Source organism: Ambystoma mexicanum, chromosome 12 (genome assembly GCF_040938575.1).
Source record: "Ambystoma mexicanum isolate Mex_15411 chromosome 12, UKY_AmexF1_1, whole genome shotgun sequence".
Classification (NCBI taxonomy): Eukaryota; Metazoa; Chordata; class Amphibia; order Caudata; family Ambystomatidae; genus Ambystoma; species Ambystoma mexicanum.
In genome coordinates, this window is record NC_090936.1 from 1,232,096,652 (window position 1) to 1,232,118,504 (window position 21,853).

Sequence of the window (21,853 nt, forward strand, 5' to 3'; positions counted from 1 at the left end):
GGTAAGTCCACCCAAGCATTATGAGCCCGGCGCTTCCAGCGCTGGGACTGGGCATATTTATGAGCCTGGTGCCTCTGGCGCCAGGACTGGGTCCAAAAGGTCCCAATTGGGACTGGTTGGCACTCGGAACCTGGGTTATGGATCTGCTTCCAAGGGAGTTGGGAAAACCCTGACCTTTTGGAAGCAGAGATCATGACAGTACCCCCCCTCAAGGCCCCTCCCAAACCGGGCTTCTCCGGGGGTTTTGGCTTGTCAGGAAATGTTCGGTGAAATCTTTTGATTAGGCGAGGAGCGTGGACATATTCAGCAGGTTCCCAGGATCTCTCTTGGGGGCCGTAGCCTTTCCAGTCAATTAGGTAAAATAGTTTAGATTTGGAGATCTTGGAGTCCAGAATGCTTTTGACTTCAAACTAGAGTTCTCCATCAACTAGGATAGGTTTTGGAGATTTAGTTAGTCGGGTTTGAGGTTGCACGGGTTTTAATAGAGAGACGTGGAAGACCGGATGTATCTTCATGTGCGGGGGCAAGTCCAACTTGACCGCTACTGGGTTTACTATGGTAGTGATGGAATAGGGACCAAGATATCTTGGGTTGAATGTGCGTGGCCCTTTTAGAGGTAGATATTTGGTGGATAACCAGACTTGATCCCCTACTTGATATTGAGGGGCTTCCTTCCGATGTTGATCTGCTCCTTTCTTGTATTGTTCTTTAGCCCTTTGAAGGTGAGAAACAGCTTCCTTAAAGGCTTGGGTGATTGTAGAATGCAGGTAGTCTACTGCTGGTGTTTCAAGATCTTGGAGGGGATCCAACTCCGAGGTTCGAGGGTGACTGCCGTACAAAAGAACAAACGGGGTTTTCCCAGTTCCCGAATGGACAGAGTTATTGTAGGCATATTCGGCTATCCAAAGGATGTCTTTCCAAGTTTTTTCAGTTTGTTGCAGCATGCAGCGTAAATACTGTTCCAGAGTTTGATTGGTCCTCTCGGTTTGTCCGTCGGTCTGAGGGTGGTGACTGGTCGATAGTCTCACATCAATTTGAGCCGACCGACAGCAACTTCGCCAAAAATGAGAAATAAATTGACTACCTCGATCCGAAATTAGAACCGAAGGAAAACCGTGCAGTCGGACGATGTTTTCGAGAAATTCTCGGGCCAGAGTTGCTGCTGTTGGCAAGCCTTTGAGCGGAATGAAATGCGCCATCTTGGAGAATAAGTCCACGATTACTAGAATCGTATTGTATCCGGAGCATGGAGGTAGATCGGTGATGAAGTCCATAGAAAGCGTATGCCAAGGGCGAGGTGGGATGTCAATAGGGCGTAAGAGGCCTGCTGGTCTTTCCTTTTGACTCTTGTTTTGGGCACATACTCCACAGGACATTATAAAGTCTCTGATATCTTTTTTCCAAGACGGCCACCAGAAGTAGCGCTTGATCTTTTCTGAGGTCTTGGCCATACCGGGATGTCCTTCCATTAAAGAATCGTGATAACAAGAGATTACTTTTTTCTGTAAATCTGTGCTGGGTAGGTATAATCGTTCTTGGAAATACAATAAGTTGTCCTTTACTGCAAAGTCCTTTCCCTGCAGATGCCAATTCTGTATGTCTGCTGGAGTTACAAGTTGCCTGGCTTTATCCTTAACTTCCTCTATGGATTCTGTGGCGATTACACCCAGAATTCTTTGTTCGGGAATGATTGGTACAGGTTTAGGGTTGATCAAGTGTTCTTCCACTCCCATCCGAGAAAGGGCATCAGCTTTACCGTTCTTTGTACCAGGTCGATAGGTAATTATGAAGTCAAACTCGGCAACGAATAATGCCCAACGGAGTTGTCTAGAGGATTGGGCTTTTGCGGTTTTCAAATATTGCAGGTTTCGGTGATCCGTAATCACAGTAAAGGTGTGTCGGGCCCCCAGCAGATCATGCCGCCAAGCCTTAAAGGCAGACTTGATAGCCAGAAGTTCCTTGTCAGTAATCGTGTAATTGATTTCAGGAGGCGAGAATTTGCGGGACCAAAATGCCACGGGATGCAACTGATTGGTTATCGGGTCCTTTTGTGATAGAACTGCCCCCATGGCAAGGCTTGAAGCATCAGTTTCCACGATGTAGGGGAGTTCGGGGCGAGGGTGTTTTAAGATTGGTGCAGAGATAAATTTAGTCTTCAAATCCTGGAAAGCTTGTTCCGCCTCGGTAGACCATTCAAAATGTTTGTTTTTCTTTAACAAGGCAGTGATGGGCTGGACTATTCGAGAGAATTCGGGGATAAACCTGCGGTAAAAGTTAGCGAAGCCTAACATGCTTTGCACACCTTTTACGGAGGATGGTGATGGCCATTTGAGAACTGCATCGACCTTCTTTGAATCCATACGCACTCCGCCAGGTGATAATATGAATCCCAAGAATTCAACTTCAGTCACGTTGAAAACACATTTTTCCAACTTAGCGAAAAGTTTGTGTTGACGCAATCTTTCGAGGACCATTTTCACGTGTTTCCGATGTTCAGATTCCGATGAAGAATAAACGAGGATGTCGTCAATGTAAACAACAACACACACATCTATGAGCTCTCTGAGGACATCGTTCATAAAATATTGAAAGGCGGCCGGGGCATTGCAAAGTCCGAAGGGCATGACCTGATATTCAAATAGCCCATACTTGATGCGGAAGGCCGTCTTCCATTCATCGCCCTCTTTTACTCGTACCAAGTGGTAAGCTCCTCTAAGATCCAGCTTTGTATATATGCATGCTTTTCTGACTTGGTCCAGGAGTTCAGGGATCAAAGGTAACGGATATCTATTCTTAACGGTGATCTGGTTCAGGGAGCGATAATCTATACAAGTTCTAAGGTCTCCTTCCTTTTTTGGAACGAAGAACAAAGCTGAAGAAGCAGGGGACTTGGAAGGACGAATAAACCCATTTGCCAGGTATTGATCCAGGTATTGTCGAAGGTGAAGGTTCTCAGGCTCGGTGAGGGCATAAATTCTACTACAAGGAGGAGTAGATCCAGGTATCAGGTCTATCTGGCAGTCATAAGACCTATGAGGAGGTAGAGAGTTAGCCTGATCCTTCCGGAAAACATCTTGGTATTCTAGGTATTCGGGAGGTAACTGGGGAGTCTCTGAGGAAATTGCTGCCAGTGCAACACCAGGTGGAGGGTGACAAGTAGAGACACATTCTGGAAACTGGACCGTTCTTGCTCGCCAATCGATCAGAGGATTGTGTTTCTCTAACCAAGGTATTCCTAGAATAATCTGAAACTGAGGGGCCTTGATCACATCGAACACGATCTTCTCATGGTGTCCATCTTGACTTACTAGCGTCACCTCTTGAGTGGTATGCGTTACTGGCCCGGAGGCTATCTCCGTACCATCCACCGTAGTAATGACGTCCTTTACAGCCTTGGGACAAAGAGTTAGATTCATCCTCAAAACCGTTTCATGATCCACATAATTGCCGATGGCACCGCTGTCGACGTAAGCTTCAATTGCATGTAATCGATCCGGATTATCAGGGCTAATGAGGACCATAGGTATCACGAAATGCGAGGTCACGGAACTGGTTTTCACGCTCGGCAAGAGGACCTCTATTCTTGTCGGGCGAGGTCGTTTCCCTGCTCAGAGTTTGTAACTTTGGTAACTGCAGCTCCTACTGCCTTCTTGGCAGGTTTCACCGGACAGTCTCGAAGAAAGTGCCCTGAGTTTCCGCAATAGAGGCATAATTGCAACTGTTTTCTCCTTTCCCGCTCCTTTTGTGTTAGAGGACCTTTCAGACCCCCTATTTGCATGGGTTCCCCGGAGTCTACTCCTTTGGAAGGAGTTGGCGGTTTGGAAAATACTCGAGCATCAAACTTGGAACGATCGGCCTTCCTGTTCTGCAGTCTGTGATCTATTTGAACGACTAAGTCTATATAGTCTGAACAATCTTGTGGGGGATTCACTACTTGGGCTAACACATCTTTGAGCTCTCCACGTAGACCTCTATAAAACAGCGTAATCCTTTTGTCCTCAGGCCATTGAGTTTCCACTATCAGTCTGTTGAAAGCCGCAATATAAGCCAAAAGGTCTTGATTACCTTGTCGCAACGAAAGAAGCTCATTGTCCAAGGCCTGCCCCTGTGAATGTCTTGCAAACAGTTTTTCCATACTGAGCTGAAAAGCTTGAAAATCATGGAGGACCGGATCATCTTGATTTACTAGAGGCATCGACCAGTCTGCCGCATTGCCACTAAGGTACGAAAGCACGAAGGCTACTTTAGCTTGATCAGTTGGAAAGGCTGCTGGCCGGCATAAGACATGCAACCGGCACTGATTGATAAATACTGCAAACCTCTTTGGGTCACCAGAAAATCGTTCGGGCGGAGCCAGAGGTACATTCCCAGGTAGGTTGATCTGCACTGGATTCATAGAGGATGTAGAAGGAAGATTTCCCCCAGATGTGGGTAACGGGGTCTGTCCGGCTTGTGACTGTAGCAATTGTCTAGCGAGATCATCTGTTCGCTCCTTGGAAATAATCAGTTCCCTTCTTAGAGCGTTCGTTTCCTGACGGGCTGCATGCACTTCTGCCCTTAGTTCCCCAAGTAACTGGGCTAGCTGGTCGGTATCCGAGGTTTCCATAGCGCCTGGACGGGAGTTTTGTGGTAGGCTTTGCGTTCTGTAACGCTCACCTGATTCCCGTAGAGGCGCCGGTCTTGACTGGGCGTTTACCGTATCTTTAAAGGTGATGTGTAACACACGGCTGGCTCTTTGGGCTGGACCTCTGTGCACTGTATGTCTGACTCGAAGGGTAAGATGTCTTAGGTAAGTGAACGCTGTGCTCTCCATCTGCCTCGGGGCAGGGTGCTGTAACCAGTTTCTTCACTGGATAAGGGGAGCAGGCCTCTTGACTTCAGAGGACTGCTGTCCGTCGTTTACTGCACGAACGGTAAGTTTCGAGTAATTCTAATGTCTTTAGTAATGATGTCTCTTGTTTTGCAGGGTTCCGGCGATGGCGGATGACGGGCTGAAGTGAGTTGAAGATGGAGCCCGTGTGATGAATAGAAGCGCCTGGAAGCACGTAAGTAAGCGCTTGTTGCCTGCTTCACGATGCGCTCTCACTGTCTTTTTATTTTGCAGGTACAAGTTCGGAGCGGCTGCATGGTGCCGGAATACCCACTGGGTTAGATGTGGAAAGGAGTAATGGCACGTGAGTATTAAAGTTCCCCAATGTCTTTAAACGCACCTTGTTTTGTCTTTCAGATGCGGGATGCAGCGCCGAAGGCCTCCGGAGCGTGCGAAGAGTTGGTATGCTTTTGTCTTTCAGATGCCGGAATGCAGTGTGAAGACCTCCGGAGCGCACGAAGAGTAGGTAAGCCTTTGTCTTTCAGATGCCGGAATGCAGCGCGAGGCGTTGGTGACAGCCGATGGACCAGGTAAGTGAAGAGCTGTCACTGAAGACCGTAATGCTAACCTGTTCTTTCTTGTCTTTATAGGTGTTGCTGAAGACTGGATTCAGGATGGTAAGCCTTTTTCCTTAGGCCCAGGATCAGATGCAGAAGACACGATGAGCGTTCTGCTGCAGAGGATGCAGAATAACGCAAAGCAAGATTCATCCATTGGGTGTGGTTTAAATAGCCTCCTGTAGTGCTTAGGTGTCTCCTTCCACAGCCACGCCTAGGTAAGAAAAGAGTTCCTGCTTTCCAGAGGAGTTCCAGTGTTCTGAATCTAGGGAGTGGCTCCTGCCCCACCCAACAGGAAAAGTAGTTCCAAACAGGAGAGGATCAGAGGCTCAACTGGCAGGCAAGTAAGCAGCATGGTCTGCTGCAGGTAAGTCCACCCAAGCATTATGAGCCCGGCGCTTCCAGCGCTGGGACTGGGCATATTTATGGAGCCTGGTGCCACTGGCGCCAGGACTGGGTCCAAAAGGTCCCAATTGGTACTGGTTGGCACTCGGAACCTGGGTTATGGATCTGCTTCCCAGGGAGTTGGGAAAACCCTGACCTTTTGGAAGCAGAGATCATGACAACCACCTCCAAAAACAGCTGGTGAGATGGACGCCGCTGTCCACCTTGTGGTGGGAGCGCATTTCTGCGGTGAAGATGTCAATCCTCCCTTAAGTCTTGTACTATTTTCAGGCCCTTCCGATCAGGCTCCCTGGGGTGTTCTTTCGCTCCCTGAACAAGATGGCATCTGCATACGTGTGGCAGCGTAGGAGGCCGGGGGTAGCAATGGCCACACTGACAGCAGCCTTTAAAGAGGGGGGTCTGGATTACCCACACTAAGAGGTACTATGAAGTGGCGCAGCTGCGAGTCAAAGAGTGGGTGGCGGACAGCCCACAGACCAAATGGGCACTCCAGGACATAGCAGTGGCAGGGGGCCCGCTCTCGCACCTCCTATGGTCCCACAAAAGGCACAGGCATGTGAACACGCGAATAAGCGAACTACTGTGCGCTCCTCTTAATGCATGGGACTCAGCGACAAAGAGAGGAAGCTTAACGCCGCACCCCTCCCCATTTAAGCCGCTCTTCAACAACCCTGACTTCCCACCGGGGATGGATCCGAAGGCCTTTATGTGCTGGAAACAGGCAGACTATCAGAATTCGCAATATGTATAAGGGCAAGGTGCTCAGGTCGTTTGAAGACTGCGTGCAAGAATTGGGTGTGGGGAAGATGGCGAAATACTGTTACACTCAACTGTGTCAATGGCTATCCACCCCGATCAACGTAAAAGCTGGAACAAGAGACCTCACGCAGTTCCAGACCTATACGATAACAGCCCCAGGTACGCAAGGATTGATATCCAATCTTTATGGACATCTGAATTCACAGGGGGAAGAAATTAGTTGGCTATACATGAAGAGATGGAAGGGACGCTGGGGAGGGAAATTCCGTGCTCCCACTGAAGGAACGTGGTCGATATGTCGCCACTCTGACAAGAACCATCCACCCGAGGGAAATGTGGCAAAAAGTTCTGCTACAATGGCATCTAACGCCGAAGAGACTGAAGGACATGTATCCTAACACTGATGGTTTACGCTGGCGTGGATGCCGTCGGGAAGGCGACTGGAGGCCTATCTGGAGAACCTGTCCGAACACCACCCCCTTCTGGAACGAGGTCAAGGCTCAAGTGGGAAAAATGGGGTCTGATCAGCTAGGGGACGATGTATGGTTGGCCGGCATATGGGACCCCACACAGGAAATGTACTCCAAGCGCCAACAGAAGGTGGTCATGATTCTGGTTGTGGCAGCCTGGCTAGTCATAGCCCATGACTGGAAAAAGCAGAAGCCCCCCCCTCCCCCTCCGACAACTCCAATGGCTGTGAAAGGTATGGCACTTCGTAACTATGGAATGGATGTCATTTAAGTTGCAGGGGCTACTGAGAACATTCATTTGGACTGGGAGTAGTTCTCCAATACCTCCAAAGTGACATGCTACAATGGTGCCCCCATAACATTCGTATTCTTAACATGTTTTGATGCTTTATACTGTGTCCTTTGCATATGAGCGGTCGCAATGTTAAGTCGTCTCGAGCCAAAGGTAACTAGAGGGGGCGGGGGGGGACATGGGGGGTAGTTAGGGAGGGGAGTTATTGAAGTTGTTTCATGTTATACTTTTAAAAAAAATCAATAAAAAGATATTTAAAAATTAATCATAACAGGCTTAAGGTAAGTACATCCCCAAGCCAACACAGTACCTCAGCATTGAAGATTTTGGAGCAGGAGGACTTCAGGGTCTGCAGCCAAATACCCGGCCAGTGTATTCCTTGTCGTGGTGACTGCAAACAAGACCTTGGAAGAAACTTTGCAGCAGGGGTAGATGAATAAGGCTCTAGGCAAGGTTTTCTTCGCGGCTGAATGTGGTTCTGCAGATTTGGCACCTTTTCAAGGAGCACAGAAGACAGAAAATCGTGGTTGAATTCTCGTCGTTACAAAGGTCCAGCACACTGTTGAGGGGACTGTTCAGACGCGAATCGGTCTCTGGCAATCCACCAGTATGCCCACGAAGTTCCAGCGAGATTTGGAATTTGACTGTGCACCACACAGTGGGTCGAGGTCCCAGGGTATTGGGGTATTGGGGTATTGCAGCAACGCAAGGTCGCAGAAACGCGTGGGATGGCTCAAAATGCAGGTCTTCTTGAGTCTAGTGGGCTTTGGATCAGGGTCGTCGTTTTCGGAGTCCCCATGTTAAGGTGGATTTCTGCATTCTGACCTGGTGGGCAGAGGTTCAGAGGGCCAGCCTAGCTTCTTGGAACAGGGTAGCCTCTGGACAAGCCAGACCAATCAAGGTAGCTATGGCAGGCGGTCAAGACTAGGTCTCAGGAGGGGTGAGGGTGACTGAAGGACCTCAATGAGCACACAGAGCAAGGACACTTACAAATTACTCCCAGACAGGTGGTTATATTAAAAATATAAACACATTTATTACAAGGCCTTTGTAACTCAGCACACAGTAAATGAATCACAGTAACACTAGGTAAACCAACACAACACTATCAATACAATGTATAAATAAGACCATTAGGATCTAAAGGGTTAATTGCACGAAATATGTACACAACCTAAAGGGGAAGGAAACAGGCAGTGCAGGTAGTCTTTAGTCCCCTTCAACGTTTACAACATACCTAACTAAGAGAAAGTCCAAGCCCTAAGAAGAGGGGAGCCTTGTGATCAATAGTACATGCAATGCAAACGCAGGCGGTTGTTCCAATGGGCAAAACGGGGTCTCTTCAGGGGTCTCTAGCAGCTCAGGGAGGTGGGTGAGGTGATGAAGAATAGATTCCCACTATTCAGAGAGGACCTCCACTTGAAGGCAGAGGCAGCTCCAGAGTTCAGGAATAGTTTGCTAGTTTGTACTAGTAGTGGAAAGGAGAGGGGGCCCCCAGGGGCCCCTCGTGCGTAAAAAGGGCCCTGGTGCCAGGGGCCACCGGTTAGCATTAGTAGTACTCACCGGTCCAAGGCACACTCAGACCCAAACTTCGTCAGTTCAGTCCACTTCGCTTGCAGGCTGTAATGTGACAAAAAGGATGTCTCTGCGGCTTTCAGTTCCGAAGATGCAGTGATGATTCCCAAATGGGACAGCGGCAATTTCTCCACTCCGGGTGGATGAATCGACCCAGTTTCACTGCAGCAGGCTTCAGGGGCAAGAGGGTCACAAATGCAGCGCACCTGCAAAGGTCGCTGCCGCGGCAGGGCAGCACGGTAACTGCGTATGCTCCGTTCCTAGCACACTCGTCTCACTTCAGACCTGGGAATGCCAAGTGTACGAAATCCGGTGAGGGTGCCGAGGACACAGAGCTAGCAGTATACCAAGTTGAGGGCCTCCTCGAAACAGCGGCGGTGACAGAGCAAAGGACCTGGGCAAGCTGGTCAGTCCACTGGTTGGCCCAGGGACACTTCCGAGAAAGCTTACTTGCAAGTTTTGATGAAGGTGCCGAGAATAGTTGGTCCCACTATTCTAATGGGTCGAAGCGTCTTCGCAGACCTTCTAGGACACCAAGATGCAGAGGGGTCCCACAGGACGACAGTGGGCTCGGGGTGCCAAAGCTTCCAGCGCATCCCCAGCAGTGCCTCTACTCAGCTTCTTAGTAGGATACTTGGATCCTAGCCTTTGTTCGGTGTGAACTCAGGAGATCAACATGGTATGGGTGTTTTTGGCCTCCTCTTATCCACAGTTCCCTTCGCATCAAAACGAAGAGGATCCAATGGGAGATCTGCTCACAAACAATCCATACGTGGACCAATCACGGTGGTCCCAGTAATTCATGGCACTATAGAATCTAGCACCCAGGATGTGCATTGGACTCAGACGTTCCAGCCCACAACCTGGAGGCACACACACACACAAGGCATGCAGAAGCCCACGAAAGCATTGCGTTTCGCAGGAAATTGCATGACCAAATAAGGACTGACCGGGGTCGACTCGACCTGGGGAAGGTGAAGGAGTAAGATGGCCAAAACCTCGTGGCATGGCCATTTTGGAGCCAGGCCACCTATTTGTGCCAAACGCAGTTACCACGGTTAACATGGCAGGAAAGGGTTAGAAATAATGCGAAAAGATAGCTGCCACCAGCCCTGTCCATGACACATCAGCACAGTTCATAAAAATTCCATTGGGAGTATCTAGGGCCTTTGGAAAGGACTATAAACACAAGTGTGCTGTATGGTAAGATACATTGTACACTTGTTACATGTTGCACAAAAGCTGCAACATGAGGAAAGGACTAAGGGAAACAGTCTCCCAGTATTGTCTGTTTTAAGGGCATGTCAGTTTCCCCATAAAAAGTGAGCAAAAGCCCAGAGGAGTGCAGCTGAAGGCTGGCAAAGTGAGTCTATGGTGTCTAAACAGCAGCAAAAAGTTTAGGGGTGTACACATGGAGGGAAAGTTACATACAATAATGAAATCTTTCCTAACACCAGGTTGATTGGAAGGAAGGGCTACAGCAGGCTCCGGTTACAGAGCAGGCTCTCCGGTCGCTGGAAATACTTTGTCGCTTTTCCTTCATCATCCTCTTCGGTTCCAGTGGTCGACTACTCTTCAGCTTCCAGGTTCGCAGTATTTAACAGGAACTACAGCACAACCTCTGCATTTTACAAGAAGGGGCGGTCTGGCTGTCCAATCAGGATGGCCAGCCCCCACTGGGATTTGTCCCCATTCAGGCAAGGAGGAAGACAAAGGGCTGTGGAGTTTTGGACTCCTCCCTCACTTCCTGCCCTCAGAGACATACTGGAGCCTGAGCGGGGAGTCCAGGGGACTCCCGCCGAAGATTACATTTTTTTTTTTTTAAAGTAAACAAATAAAATCACACTAAGGAATTTCCCGCCCTTAATGTCAGGCGAAGGAACATGAAAGGACAAGAAACACTAAAATGGCATAAAAAAAGACGACCGGGCCATTTTGGTAAAATGAGCACCCTTGGGTTCCTTTAGTGCAGCTGTGCACATAGCCCGCGGTAAAAGTGCACCAAATACAAGATATCACTGCCACCGGCCATTGAAAGTAAGCTCGTCCTGTAACATTGTTACAGTTTTAATGTTAAAGGGGATACATTGTATCGCCCCAGCACTCCACAAAGGTGTGCTGGTTTCACTTAAAATGTAAAGGGGTCCCAAAGATCCTTTCTACCCTTGGGAACTGTAGTTCACTCAGGGTTAGCAAAAGAAAGTTCAAAGGGGAACCCCTAGGGCAACCCAGCAACAACAGGCACTTTATTGCCAAAAGGTTGTTAAACATGATAACTTTAAAAAGACTATGGAGAGTCTTAAAAATGACACCCATAAAAAGAGTTAAAGATTAGGTGAGTGTGGAAAAAGGTTCCCACACAGAGGTATTAAGGAATAATATCCCACTAGTAAAGCACAAGGTTCTGGGGTTGACCCAGGTCAGGAAGATTTACCAGTTCTGTGAAAATCGTACCTAACAATCACCCGTGGGTGCATCCCTGTAACCACAGAGACTAAGCACAGGGAGTTTCGGCGACCTCCCTCACTTCCTGCCCTGCCAGACACGCTGGAGCCAGAGGCAGGCTTCACCAGTGAACCCTGCCAAAGACAAAACGAACAAAGGGACCAAACCTGGTTTGGCACAGAGTAAATCTCAAGAAGGGCCTTTACAACAAGAAATGGTGAAAAAAGAAGACCAGGCCATTTTGACAAAATGGGCACCCATGGTTGCGTCACTGCAACTGCATCTGCAGCCCGCGGTAGTAACACTCAATGGTCGGAAAGAGTAAACCACTGCCACCAGCTGTTAATTGTAGAAAGGGTAACAACAATGTTACATTAGAAGATAGACAAAGGGGATACTAAGTAACCCCTCCAGCACCCTATTGTAAGATAGTGTGTGCTCGGTCTATAAAAAGAGTTACATTTGAATAAAGTCAATTTCACTTTATTACTCTTGGAAACAGTAGTTATCCAAGAGAAGGTATTTAAACCTTAGCAGAAATCGAAAGGGTTTCAATGTGACACTGCACTGAAAGTGCTGTCACAATGTAAAAAGGTGATGCCTATGGAGTTTGCCATACTCCAAAACTAAAAGAGAAAGTTCAAATCAAAGAAAAATACATGAACGTGGGAAAAAGGTCTCACTCTCGCCAGGATAAAGTAAAGTCCTAAAGTCCAGCAAAAGTGCTGGGGGTCTCCAAGGTAGAAGGGAATTAGCACATTTCTGAGAATTCTCCCCAATATCATATCTTCCTTTTTCTAGCCAGAAAAAGGCTTCTGGAATGAACTTCCGACCCCGCCACCCACCCGACCACACACACACACCACACACACACACCACACACACACACCACACCCACCCACACACACACACCGTACTTTAGCTTGGCTGATTCCACCCCCCCAATCTATGATGCTAGAAGAAATTAGAGTAATATTCAAAATAAAGTTATAAGCAGTGAGGTCTTTGTCGAAACCTTCTGAGCACAACAGAACTTTCTCAGCCCCCATCATTCTCGGAGCACAATCCTTCGATGGGTGTGCCTCTGGCCACCTAAAATGAGTCTTCTGCAGAGAGGTTATTCCATGAACCCTTTTCTGTGAAAACACTTTGCAATCTCACTGATTAGCTTCTGCACTTCCAGTTAGATCTTTGACCTTTCATTAGAGAGACTTTTTTCCTTCATAAATTAAGGGATTTGAATGCCACAATCCTGTCATCCCTGGGTCTCTACAGACTTCAAATGGACCCATCCTTGTATGGCTTGTGTTTTAAAGAAAAGACCATTTTCACCATTCTGGAGATAGTGGCTCCACACTGAAACCTTCATAAATGTTGGTGCAATAGTTAAACTTCAAACATATGCAAGGTTCCCCCGGTTCGATTAGCAACTTCGAGCCCATCAGCAGTAAGCCCCACAATGGCTCTCCTGGCCAGGCTAGTTAATGTATGCATGCATTCATTGCTAGAGTGCATGGCCCCAATTCAGAGCACTACAGAGTTGAACAATTAAGAACATTTGTAAGGTTTCAAAATTCTTCTATTCCCGCTCCATAATGTGCATCAACAAACAAAAGAAAGAAAAGGACAAGCGGGACATTAGATGCACAAGACCAGTCACAATGGCTTACAGGCATTGAGACCCCAGAAACGCTGCCACAACTGACGCACAAGTCCCTCCTCCCCATAGGCCCTTACCCCCAAGGTGGTCTCATAGCCGTCTTGTGGAACTGTTGGGGAACTCATATCCTCAACTGGGTAGTTCCTTTCCTCCTGCCCTCAAACACCACCAGCGCTCTTTGAAAGGCATTGTGTAGTGCTGTGACTATCACAAATTAATAACAGAAAATAAAATGTGAAACTACAGACCCATGGACAAAAGGTTACCTGTTCCATTTAAAGAGAAATTGCAGCGTTCGCCTTGTGCAGCTGGCATGGTTTCGCCATTTACCCCTCCATCGGCGTCCTCGTAGCCTGGGTCGTACTTCTCCTCTTTGACAGCTTGCCTCTTCGCATCCTCTGAAAACAGAAGGACAGTTGTGTGACTATGCACTCATCCCACTCCAACATTCCCATAACACACTGAAAGATTTAGGAAGAACTAGAAGCAGAAACCAATACAAGAGAGTAGTCACAAAATGAAGGCAATCTACAATCTGAATGAATCTCCTAAACCCCCATGAAATGTATGGTGTGAAGCTGGCACACAATTTTAATATAGTCCTCCTGACCTTCTGGAGGCGAACAGTGAGTATTTGCTCTCATTGATAAGAAACTCGCTGCCGCATCAGGACCGGAGCATCATTTGGACTCAAAAAACTGACCTGCCTCCACAGCACATTTTGGAAGCAGCGCATTTAACATCAAACACATTGGAAGTGACAGCATTTTTTATTATTACCTTTAGGTTTTCTAACATCTGCCTTAGTACAGTGATCATAGACACATGCTGACCGTATATAAACAGTTTTATGATATGAAATACAATTTATTGATCACCAAAGCAAAATGCAACCTCATACTTTATTGTGAAGTATTTGAAATATTGCATAGTAATCCATTTAAAAAAATGCCCAATATTTAAAGCCAGTGAAAGATCGGCAAGTACAGAAGAGCAGATCAGTGGCTCATTCAATAACATATCTGGCCTAAATTGTAAACTTTATGATTGGTACTCTTGTAACGTGCGATCCCCGGAAAAAAAAAATGTTCCATTTTCCAATATGATTGGATTTGTTTATTTTGTGTATATATGCTTAATGTATTCATTTCATATATTAAAACTTATGCACTGTCCATATTGCATATTTTCATTGTACACTTCCATGTATTCAATTTCATACACATGTATACAGTTCCATATTTTGGATTGTTTAGTGAATAATCTCCCAACACGTGTTTCCCCACAACTTTAGCTGTGGTTCCTCAAGAGAGATTCTTATGATGATCTTGAGTTTGTCTCTCACAACAAGGTACGATTGGCTTGATGATCTCACGATCCGTGAGAAGCATATATACACAAAATAAACAAATCATATTGGAACATTGATTGATTTTTTTTCCCAGGGATCGCATGTTACAAGAGTACCAATCAAAGTTTACAATTTAGGTTCCATATTGTTTCAGCCTCAATACAGGTATTCGAAGTGCAGATCCTGGAACCAAAAATTAAAACAGCACTAAAATATTCGCTCTAGGAGAGGAATAAAAGCTGACATAGGCTGAATACTCTTTTTGCATAATAACATATCTGGCCTGGAGTCTAAAATCTTGCAAATTCAGAAATTGAACAAGGAGCGTGGTCATTGCTAAAACATACAGTGGTACAGGACGGTGCATACGTGTCTGGAATGTATTGCCATCGGACTCATCCCTTCCTTAAATGCTCCAGTCACAGATGCCGGTAGAAATGTACTTCAGCAAATCCATCCGTGGCAGCAGGCCTCACCAGCCCCTAAGAGCCCAAGTGAAGTGAGGGCAGGTGCTATAGTTACAGTTGACCAGTTGGTACAGCCCGCTACCACCGTTGTTACCTTGGCACTTGCAGTGCGTTCAGTCAATACCACATGTAGTTTTAAAGTAAAAACACAACATTCCCACTGTTGGGACGGCCTGCGTCAGTTTCCACGTCCCAGAAGAGCTTTAGGCAGCAACATTGTCTGCTAGAAGACACAATGTATCCAGTCTACAGAGAATATGACTCAAGTCTCTGAAAGTGACATGTGCATTCTTTAACCCAAAAGGCATGGCCCAGAATTGCTGCAGGCCCTTAAATGTTGTCTCCAGCACACTGTCTTTTAAGGCCATTTGGGAGCAGCTTTTTTTGTCTAGGAGATGGTCAGCCCAAGGCAATGGACAAGCACCTAGCTTGCTGATCAAACCTTTGTCACCAATGGAGATGTGGAGGCCCTTGATGCCTTATTTAAGGACTAAGAGGACAAGCCTGGGTCAAGGCCTAGTGGAGGGTTTAAGCAAACCTAGGCCCAACTTCTTGGGGACCTCAGTGTTGCTGTGGTTTCTTTCTGCCTTTATCGGACAGTCACTTCATTCTGCCACTACATGCAGACTGTCCCCAGTCTATGTCATGTATGCACCCCAGTTTTAGAGCTGAATTCAGAGGGAATACAGCGGTGTACTGCTGCAGCATGCTTTTATAGTCTTCTTACTGCTCTTCAGTCAGTGTGGCAAGAGTGCAATTTTCCCCATTGCCCTGGAGGTGGTCTGGGCGTGGCTAACACTCTTGATTCCCCCACCCCCCTGTGAGAACAGCAGAAGTGCATACACCTCACATGTTGGGTAGGGTTTGACCATGATCTCAGAACATTCGAGGATATTGGGGGGGGGGTGGAATTCTCCCCAACAGCAGGGATTCAAGATTTTGGCAGAGCTGGGGCTGTCAGGACTACTACTCCTATTCGAGGTTGGGGGGGGGGGGGTGGGGGGGGAAGAGGGTGCATTCTCCTACACAACTCTGTTGGGTCTGGATGATTAAGGTGATCAAAGACCGACAGGGGAGGGGTTTGTTGGTGCAGGGTACAATTCAGGGCTGCTTATACACCATGGTTAATTACTATGGACCGAAAGAGGACTCCACTGAGACTCTGGAGTGGATTACCACCTGAGGAAATCATATGGGCTGGAGATTTCAATGCAGTCATGGAACCAGACAAGATCGCACTGGGGGGGCTCACCGTTCAATCGCAAGGGTTCCATGCAAGCTGCAGGATATGGCTGGGAGTGGGAGGTCAATGATGTTTGGTGGACCAGAAATTTAGGGTAAAGACTGGACTGGGTGGGATAAGGGAGGACCCCGTGGGTATTTAAAAGTGAGGGGTTGTCGGATGGAGTGTTGCGAGAGGGATTGACAAAAACCATAGACACTTTCTTTGAAAGCTTGGGACGATAGAGGCAGCTGTGACTATGGGTGCGTTTTAAATATGTACTCCAAGGGGGAATGTATTTCAAAAGAAGCAGGGGTGTTGAAACAAATTCGCAAGGACCTCTTAGACACCAAGACCTGTATACGTGCACTACAATCAGGGACGGCCGCCCCCACACAGATAGAACAGGCAGACATCAAAACACAGTTCCATACATTCAATGATCTGGCACACAGAGAAGTGAAGTTCTTTGGGGGGAACGCAACAGTGAGACATTATGGCGAGGGCAACGCCCAGGCAGACTATTGGCAAGGGTTGCTAGACAGTGTACTGGCAATAAGGGACGCACCGGGTGCAGAGCAATTTGCAGATTCGGACATAGCCCAGGAATTCTGCAGGTTCTATAGCCAGATGACAATGCATTACTTACCGTAACAGCATTTCTGATGGTTGTATCTGCTTAGATTCACATGCTGTGCATAGGTCCGACATCCAGTGGTCACTGCAGAGTATTGCATTTTGTTTTTCGCAGTCGAAAAGGGACGTCAACAAGGCGTGTCTGAAACACTATCCCTATAGTGACGTGCGTTGTACCCACAATTCCTCACGCGTCGAGGTCCCTCCGTTTGTATTTTTCTGCCCTGAGGGAGCCTTCTAGACGTGAGTGAGTACAGAAAAGAGAGATATAAAAGGAAGTCTATGTTCCTTCCATCCGAGCGGGGAGCAAGGGTGGGCGCATGTGAATCTAAGCAGATACAACCATCAGAAATGCTTTTACGGTAAGTAATGCATTGTCTTCTGATGTTTGTTAATCTGCTTAGAATCACATGCTGTGCATAGACTAGCGAGCAGTACCCGGAGTTGGCGGTGGGTTATGAGAAGGAACAGTAGAGAAAAGATGTCTTAATACTGCCTGTCCCACCTGGGAGTCAGATCTAGAGTGTGCATCTAGACAGTAGTGTTTTGTAAAGGTGTGCACAGAACTCCAGGTAGCCGCTTTGCAGATGGACTCAAGGGGAACATTTGCAATGAATGCTATGGACGCAGCCGTGCCTCGAGTAGAATGTGCTCTTGGCCTAAAGGGCAGTTCTCTCTTAGCAAGAGTATAGCAGAGAGTGATGCATTGAACAATCCATCTAGAAATAGTGGACTTTGAAACTGCATCCCCTTCTCTTCCTGCTGCCACCGAGACGAAGAACTGATTAGTCTTCCTCAGTGGTCTGGTTCTTTCCATGTAGAACATGACCGCTCTGCGCACATCTAGTCTCGACAGACCGTTCCCATTGGATTAGTTCTGGGGTTACCTGGAGGCGTAATTTAGGCATTGTGAGTTCTCCAGGGTTGCGAACAGGTGTATTTCTGGGAATCCCCATTGTGTGAAGACATCGAAGACGATGTCTTTGTGCAGTCGCCATTCGTACTCTTCGGGCAGGGGGAAATCTCTGCTGAGTTTGTCTGCCAGCAGATTGAGTTCCCCTGGTACATGTTGTGACAGTAGGAACATGTCTTGTTTGAGAGCCCACTTCCATATATTTTGGGCCAGTTTGGACAGTCCTGGAGAGTGGGTTCCCCCCTGCTTGTTGATGTAATACATGGCTGTGGTGCTGTCTGTAAGGACCATCACTGTCCTGCCTTGTAGGTGTTCCTGGAAGGCTTTTAGTGCCTTGAACACCGCTAGTAGCTCCAGAAGATTGATGTGTTTGGATGCTACGTTCGGAGTCCACACTCCGTGAGCAGTCTGATGGGATAGGTGAGCCCCCCATCCTGTGAGGGATGCGTCTGTGGTTAGAGTGGCTTCCGCCGCGGGTGTGGCAAAGGGTTTCCCTTTTCCCAGGTTTTCCTTTGTCCACCACCGTAGCGAGAGAACTAAGGCCTGCGAGACCACCACTAGATCGTCCCGTAGTCCGCTGGCCTGACACCACTGGCTGTTGAGCCACTCTTGCATTGGGCGCATGCGCAGGCGCGAGTGAGGTACCAAATAAATACACGACGCCATCATGCCTAGCAAGCGCATTGCTTTGCGTACCATCACCTCTCGACCGGTCACATATTGAGGGATCTGAAACAGCATGTTTTGGACCCTCTCTTTGGAGGGGAAGACGAGGCCGTCCTTTGTTTGAATTAGAGCCCCTAGGAATTGTTTGATTTGGCTGGGGTCTAGGCTGGACTTCTTTTCGTTGATGGAGAAGCCCAACTGGAACAAAAGGTCTACAGTCTTTTGGGTATTGGAGAAGCATGTTTCGTAAGAATCCCGTTATGAGCCAGTCGTCGAGGTAAGGGTAAACTGGGATGGACAACCTGCGCAGGTGGGCCGCTGCCACTGCCAGCACCTTCGTGAATACCCTTGGTGCTGATGCTATGCCGAAGGGTAGCACTCTGAACTGGTAGTGTTTTCCCTCTATCATGAACCTGAGGTATTTTCTGTGCGCTGGCAACATTAAAATATGAAAGTATGCATCTTTCATGTCCAATGTTGTCATGGAATCTCCCTGTGATAGCAGTGGGATCACTTCCTGTAAGGTCACCATACGAAACTTTTGGGGTTTGATAAACTTGTTCGCTGGGCGCAGATCTAATACAGGGCGCATGGTTAGATCCTTTTTGGGTACAAGGAAGTACACTGAATAAATACCTTCCGTTACCGGAGATCGAGGCACGACCTCTATGGCTCCTTTTTCCAGCAGTTGTTGTACTTCTTGGAGAAGGATGGCAAGATGTTCCGGTGTCATGCGTCGTCCCCTCGGGGGTTTGTATGTTGGGGAACTGTTGAATTCGATGCAGTATCCGTGGGCTACGGTGGAAAGTACCCAGCGGTCTGACGTTATACCCTCCCATGCTGGAAGAAAGGATGTTATCCGGCCCCCGACCGGTGTTGCATGGGAGGGGACGCAAATCTTCGCGTCACTTGGTGTTGTTGGGGGCTTGGGAGCCTCTGGGGGTGGACCCCCGACCTCTTCCTTTGCCCCGGCGCTGGCCTCTTTGGCTGTACTGCCCACTATTGGTCTGGAAATTGGTGGCAGGGTACTGTTGCTGCTGGTTTTGTTGTTGGCGTTGGCCACGAAAAAAGCGTTTGTTGCCATAGCCGCGTCTGGTAGAGGGCTTAGAGATTTGGTCAAGAGTTTTGATAGTATCGAACTCTTTTTTAGCCATCTCCAGAGCCTCATCCACCGCTTTCCCGAAGAGGTTTGAGTCTTCAACAGGTTTATTTATTAAAGACGCCTGTGTCTCCGGTTTGAACCCCGAGTTGCGCAGCCATACGTGGCGTTTTAGGAGTATTCCCTGAACCAGGGAACGTCCCGCTGTTTCTGCAGCATCCAGAGAGTTCTTTACAATACTCTGGTTGACCTGGGTTCCTTCGCCAATAGTTGTTAGCAGGCGTGTACGTAGTGGTTCCGGCGCTTCTTCGGCGTCTTTGCGCAGTTTGGCCCACTGCGCGTCCGCATAGCTAGCGAGCAAAGAATTGTTGTTCGCAATTCTTGCCGAAAAGGCAGCCGAGGATGTAACTCTTTTTGCAAGGGCATATAACCGCTTGCCCTCCTTGTCAGGTGGTGCCTCACTGGTGGAAAGTGATACCCCTGCCCTCTTTCTTGTATTGGTTACTACCAGGGAATCCGGAATGGAATGTCCCCTGATGTACAGCGGGTCTGAGGGTGAAGGAGTGAAAAGTTTTTCAATTCTAGGATTGACCCCTCTGATTAGTGCGGGTGTGGACAGCGAAGGGATGATTCTTCTCTTCACCGAAGCGAGGAGGGGAATGGTCTGACTGACCGGGGGTTTCTCCTTAATTACTCTTTCCACAAAGTCTAATTCAGGAGAGAGCTCCCCAGTGTCCAGTTCGAAATGTGCTGCTGCTCTGCGCAACAGGGCATTGAATGTGGGCTGATCGTCAATGGGAGACGTGTTTCTAATAGGTGAATTGTCAGGAGGATTTAGGTTCAGGACATCAGTGTCGGAATATACTGATGGGGATTGCCAGGGGTGAGAAGGTCCTTCTTCTGGATTTTCTCCGAAGCCTTCTCCTACCAAGTCTGGGCTGTCTTCCAGACCTTCCTCCTGGTTCCGTCCCTCTTCATCGTCCATAAAATCATCCTCCTCCTCAAAGTAATGTTCTTCCCCAGTGAGGTCATACACACTATGGAAGTCTGAGGCTGTGTCCTGGTGGGGATTGACTAGTCTCTGAATTTTGGCCCTGGGGTACTCTTGAGGCCCTTCTCTTATTCTCTTGGGAGTGGGAGGGTTCTGGGTATTCATAAACCTCTCCATTCTTTCCATGCAGAGATGGAGCCTTTCCATGGTTTCATGGGGTACCCCTGAGCGGTCTAGCGGGGGAAAAATAGTGTCTTGTAGCTGAAAACGGCTCGACCTCTCCCACAACGTCGAGGAAAGTGTCCCGTCGCCCTCCGAAAAGCCTTCAGGTGTGTTGGGGGTCCCCTCGACTGAAGGGGGTAGTCCCTGCCTTTCTTCAGGCTTTTTCGGCGTGTCTTTCGACCTCTGCGTAGCGCTCGACGTGTCTTTTGGCGTACGCTTGTGGGCGTCGGCTACCACGATCCTCGCCAAGCTCTCAGCGACTCATTTGTCAGCGGAGGGCTGTGGTTTCGACGTTATGGGTGTTGATCGCTCTACGGCGGCATGCGCTTTCTGCTGATGCGCGCCGGCCGATGATTTGGAGGCGGCGCCCTTATTTGCCGAAAGCCCAGTCGCTGGTCGCGGCTGCGGTTGCGAGAGGGGCTTCGAACCCGATCGGTCCGAGGAGGCTGCCGGTGGAACCTGCGTCTCCTTGGGCGCTGATGCTCTCTTCGCCTTCGACGAAGAAGAGCCATGGGTTGTGTGCTTATGTGTGGTCTTGTGTGCGTCAATGTCGCCGGGGTGTTCATCCCCATAAGCAGGGCGTGAGCCGAGCCCGTCGGGGCCGGGGACAGACGACGAAGCGCGTGAGCGCTCTTTAGGGGGGTTTTCGACTTCCGTAGCGGAGGTCGTGTTATCACGTTCCTTGTCACTGTCGGTGGTAGCAACGGTGGGTGAAGCATCGGCCTTCGACATAGCGTAGGCCGCCCACCTCTTGACCCTACGGTCTTTTAGAGTCTTTGGCTTAAGAAGCCGACAAGCCGTGCAACCCTCCTCTTTGTGATCGAGGGGCAAGCAGCAGTTACACCATGAATGCTTGTCCTTCCAAGTAAACTTGCCCTTGCAAAGCGGGCAAAACCTAAAGGGTGTCCTCTCCATAGCCGAGGCAATAAATCGTGATAACCACCCCAAGGGAAAGGAAGGGGAAAAGGAAAGGCATTCTCAGAAAAGAACCAGAGATGTCCCACGACCCCCACTCTCCCTACTGTATATGGCCTGCGAGGCCAGGCCACGTGTTCGGCAACGCCGAAGGATCTCCTCCGCTCGTCCCCTCCATCGAAGATCTTGCTCGGCGGGGACAGCTTCACAACAGCGTCGAGGGAGGGATCGATATGTTCTATATTAAATAGGAAAAACGACCAAAGGTCGAGGAGATGAAATCTGCAATGTCTCTCGAGGAGCTCCGCGTAAAGGCGACCAGTAGCTGGGCGGAAAAA

The 21,853-nt window shown here is 48.5% G+C and overlaps 1 protein-coding gene across 1 annotated transcript in view; it reads right to left on the reverse strand.

Annotated features, from left to right (window-relative positions):
• The window catches only part of TDG (thymine DNA glycosylase), a 259,153-nt gene that overhangs the window by 62,236 nt on the left and 175,064 nt on the right, over window positions 1-21,853 (reverse strand). Inside the window, exon 9 of the mRNA XM_069629918.1 lies at window positions 13,300-13,431. Within this exon, the coding sequence (XP_069486019.1) occupies window positions 13,300-13,431 (132 nt within the window). The remainder of the gene's footprint in view (window positions 1-13,299; window positions 13,432-21,853) is intronic.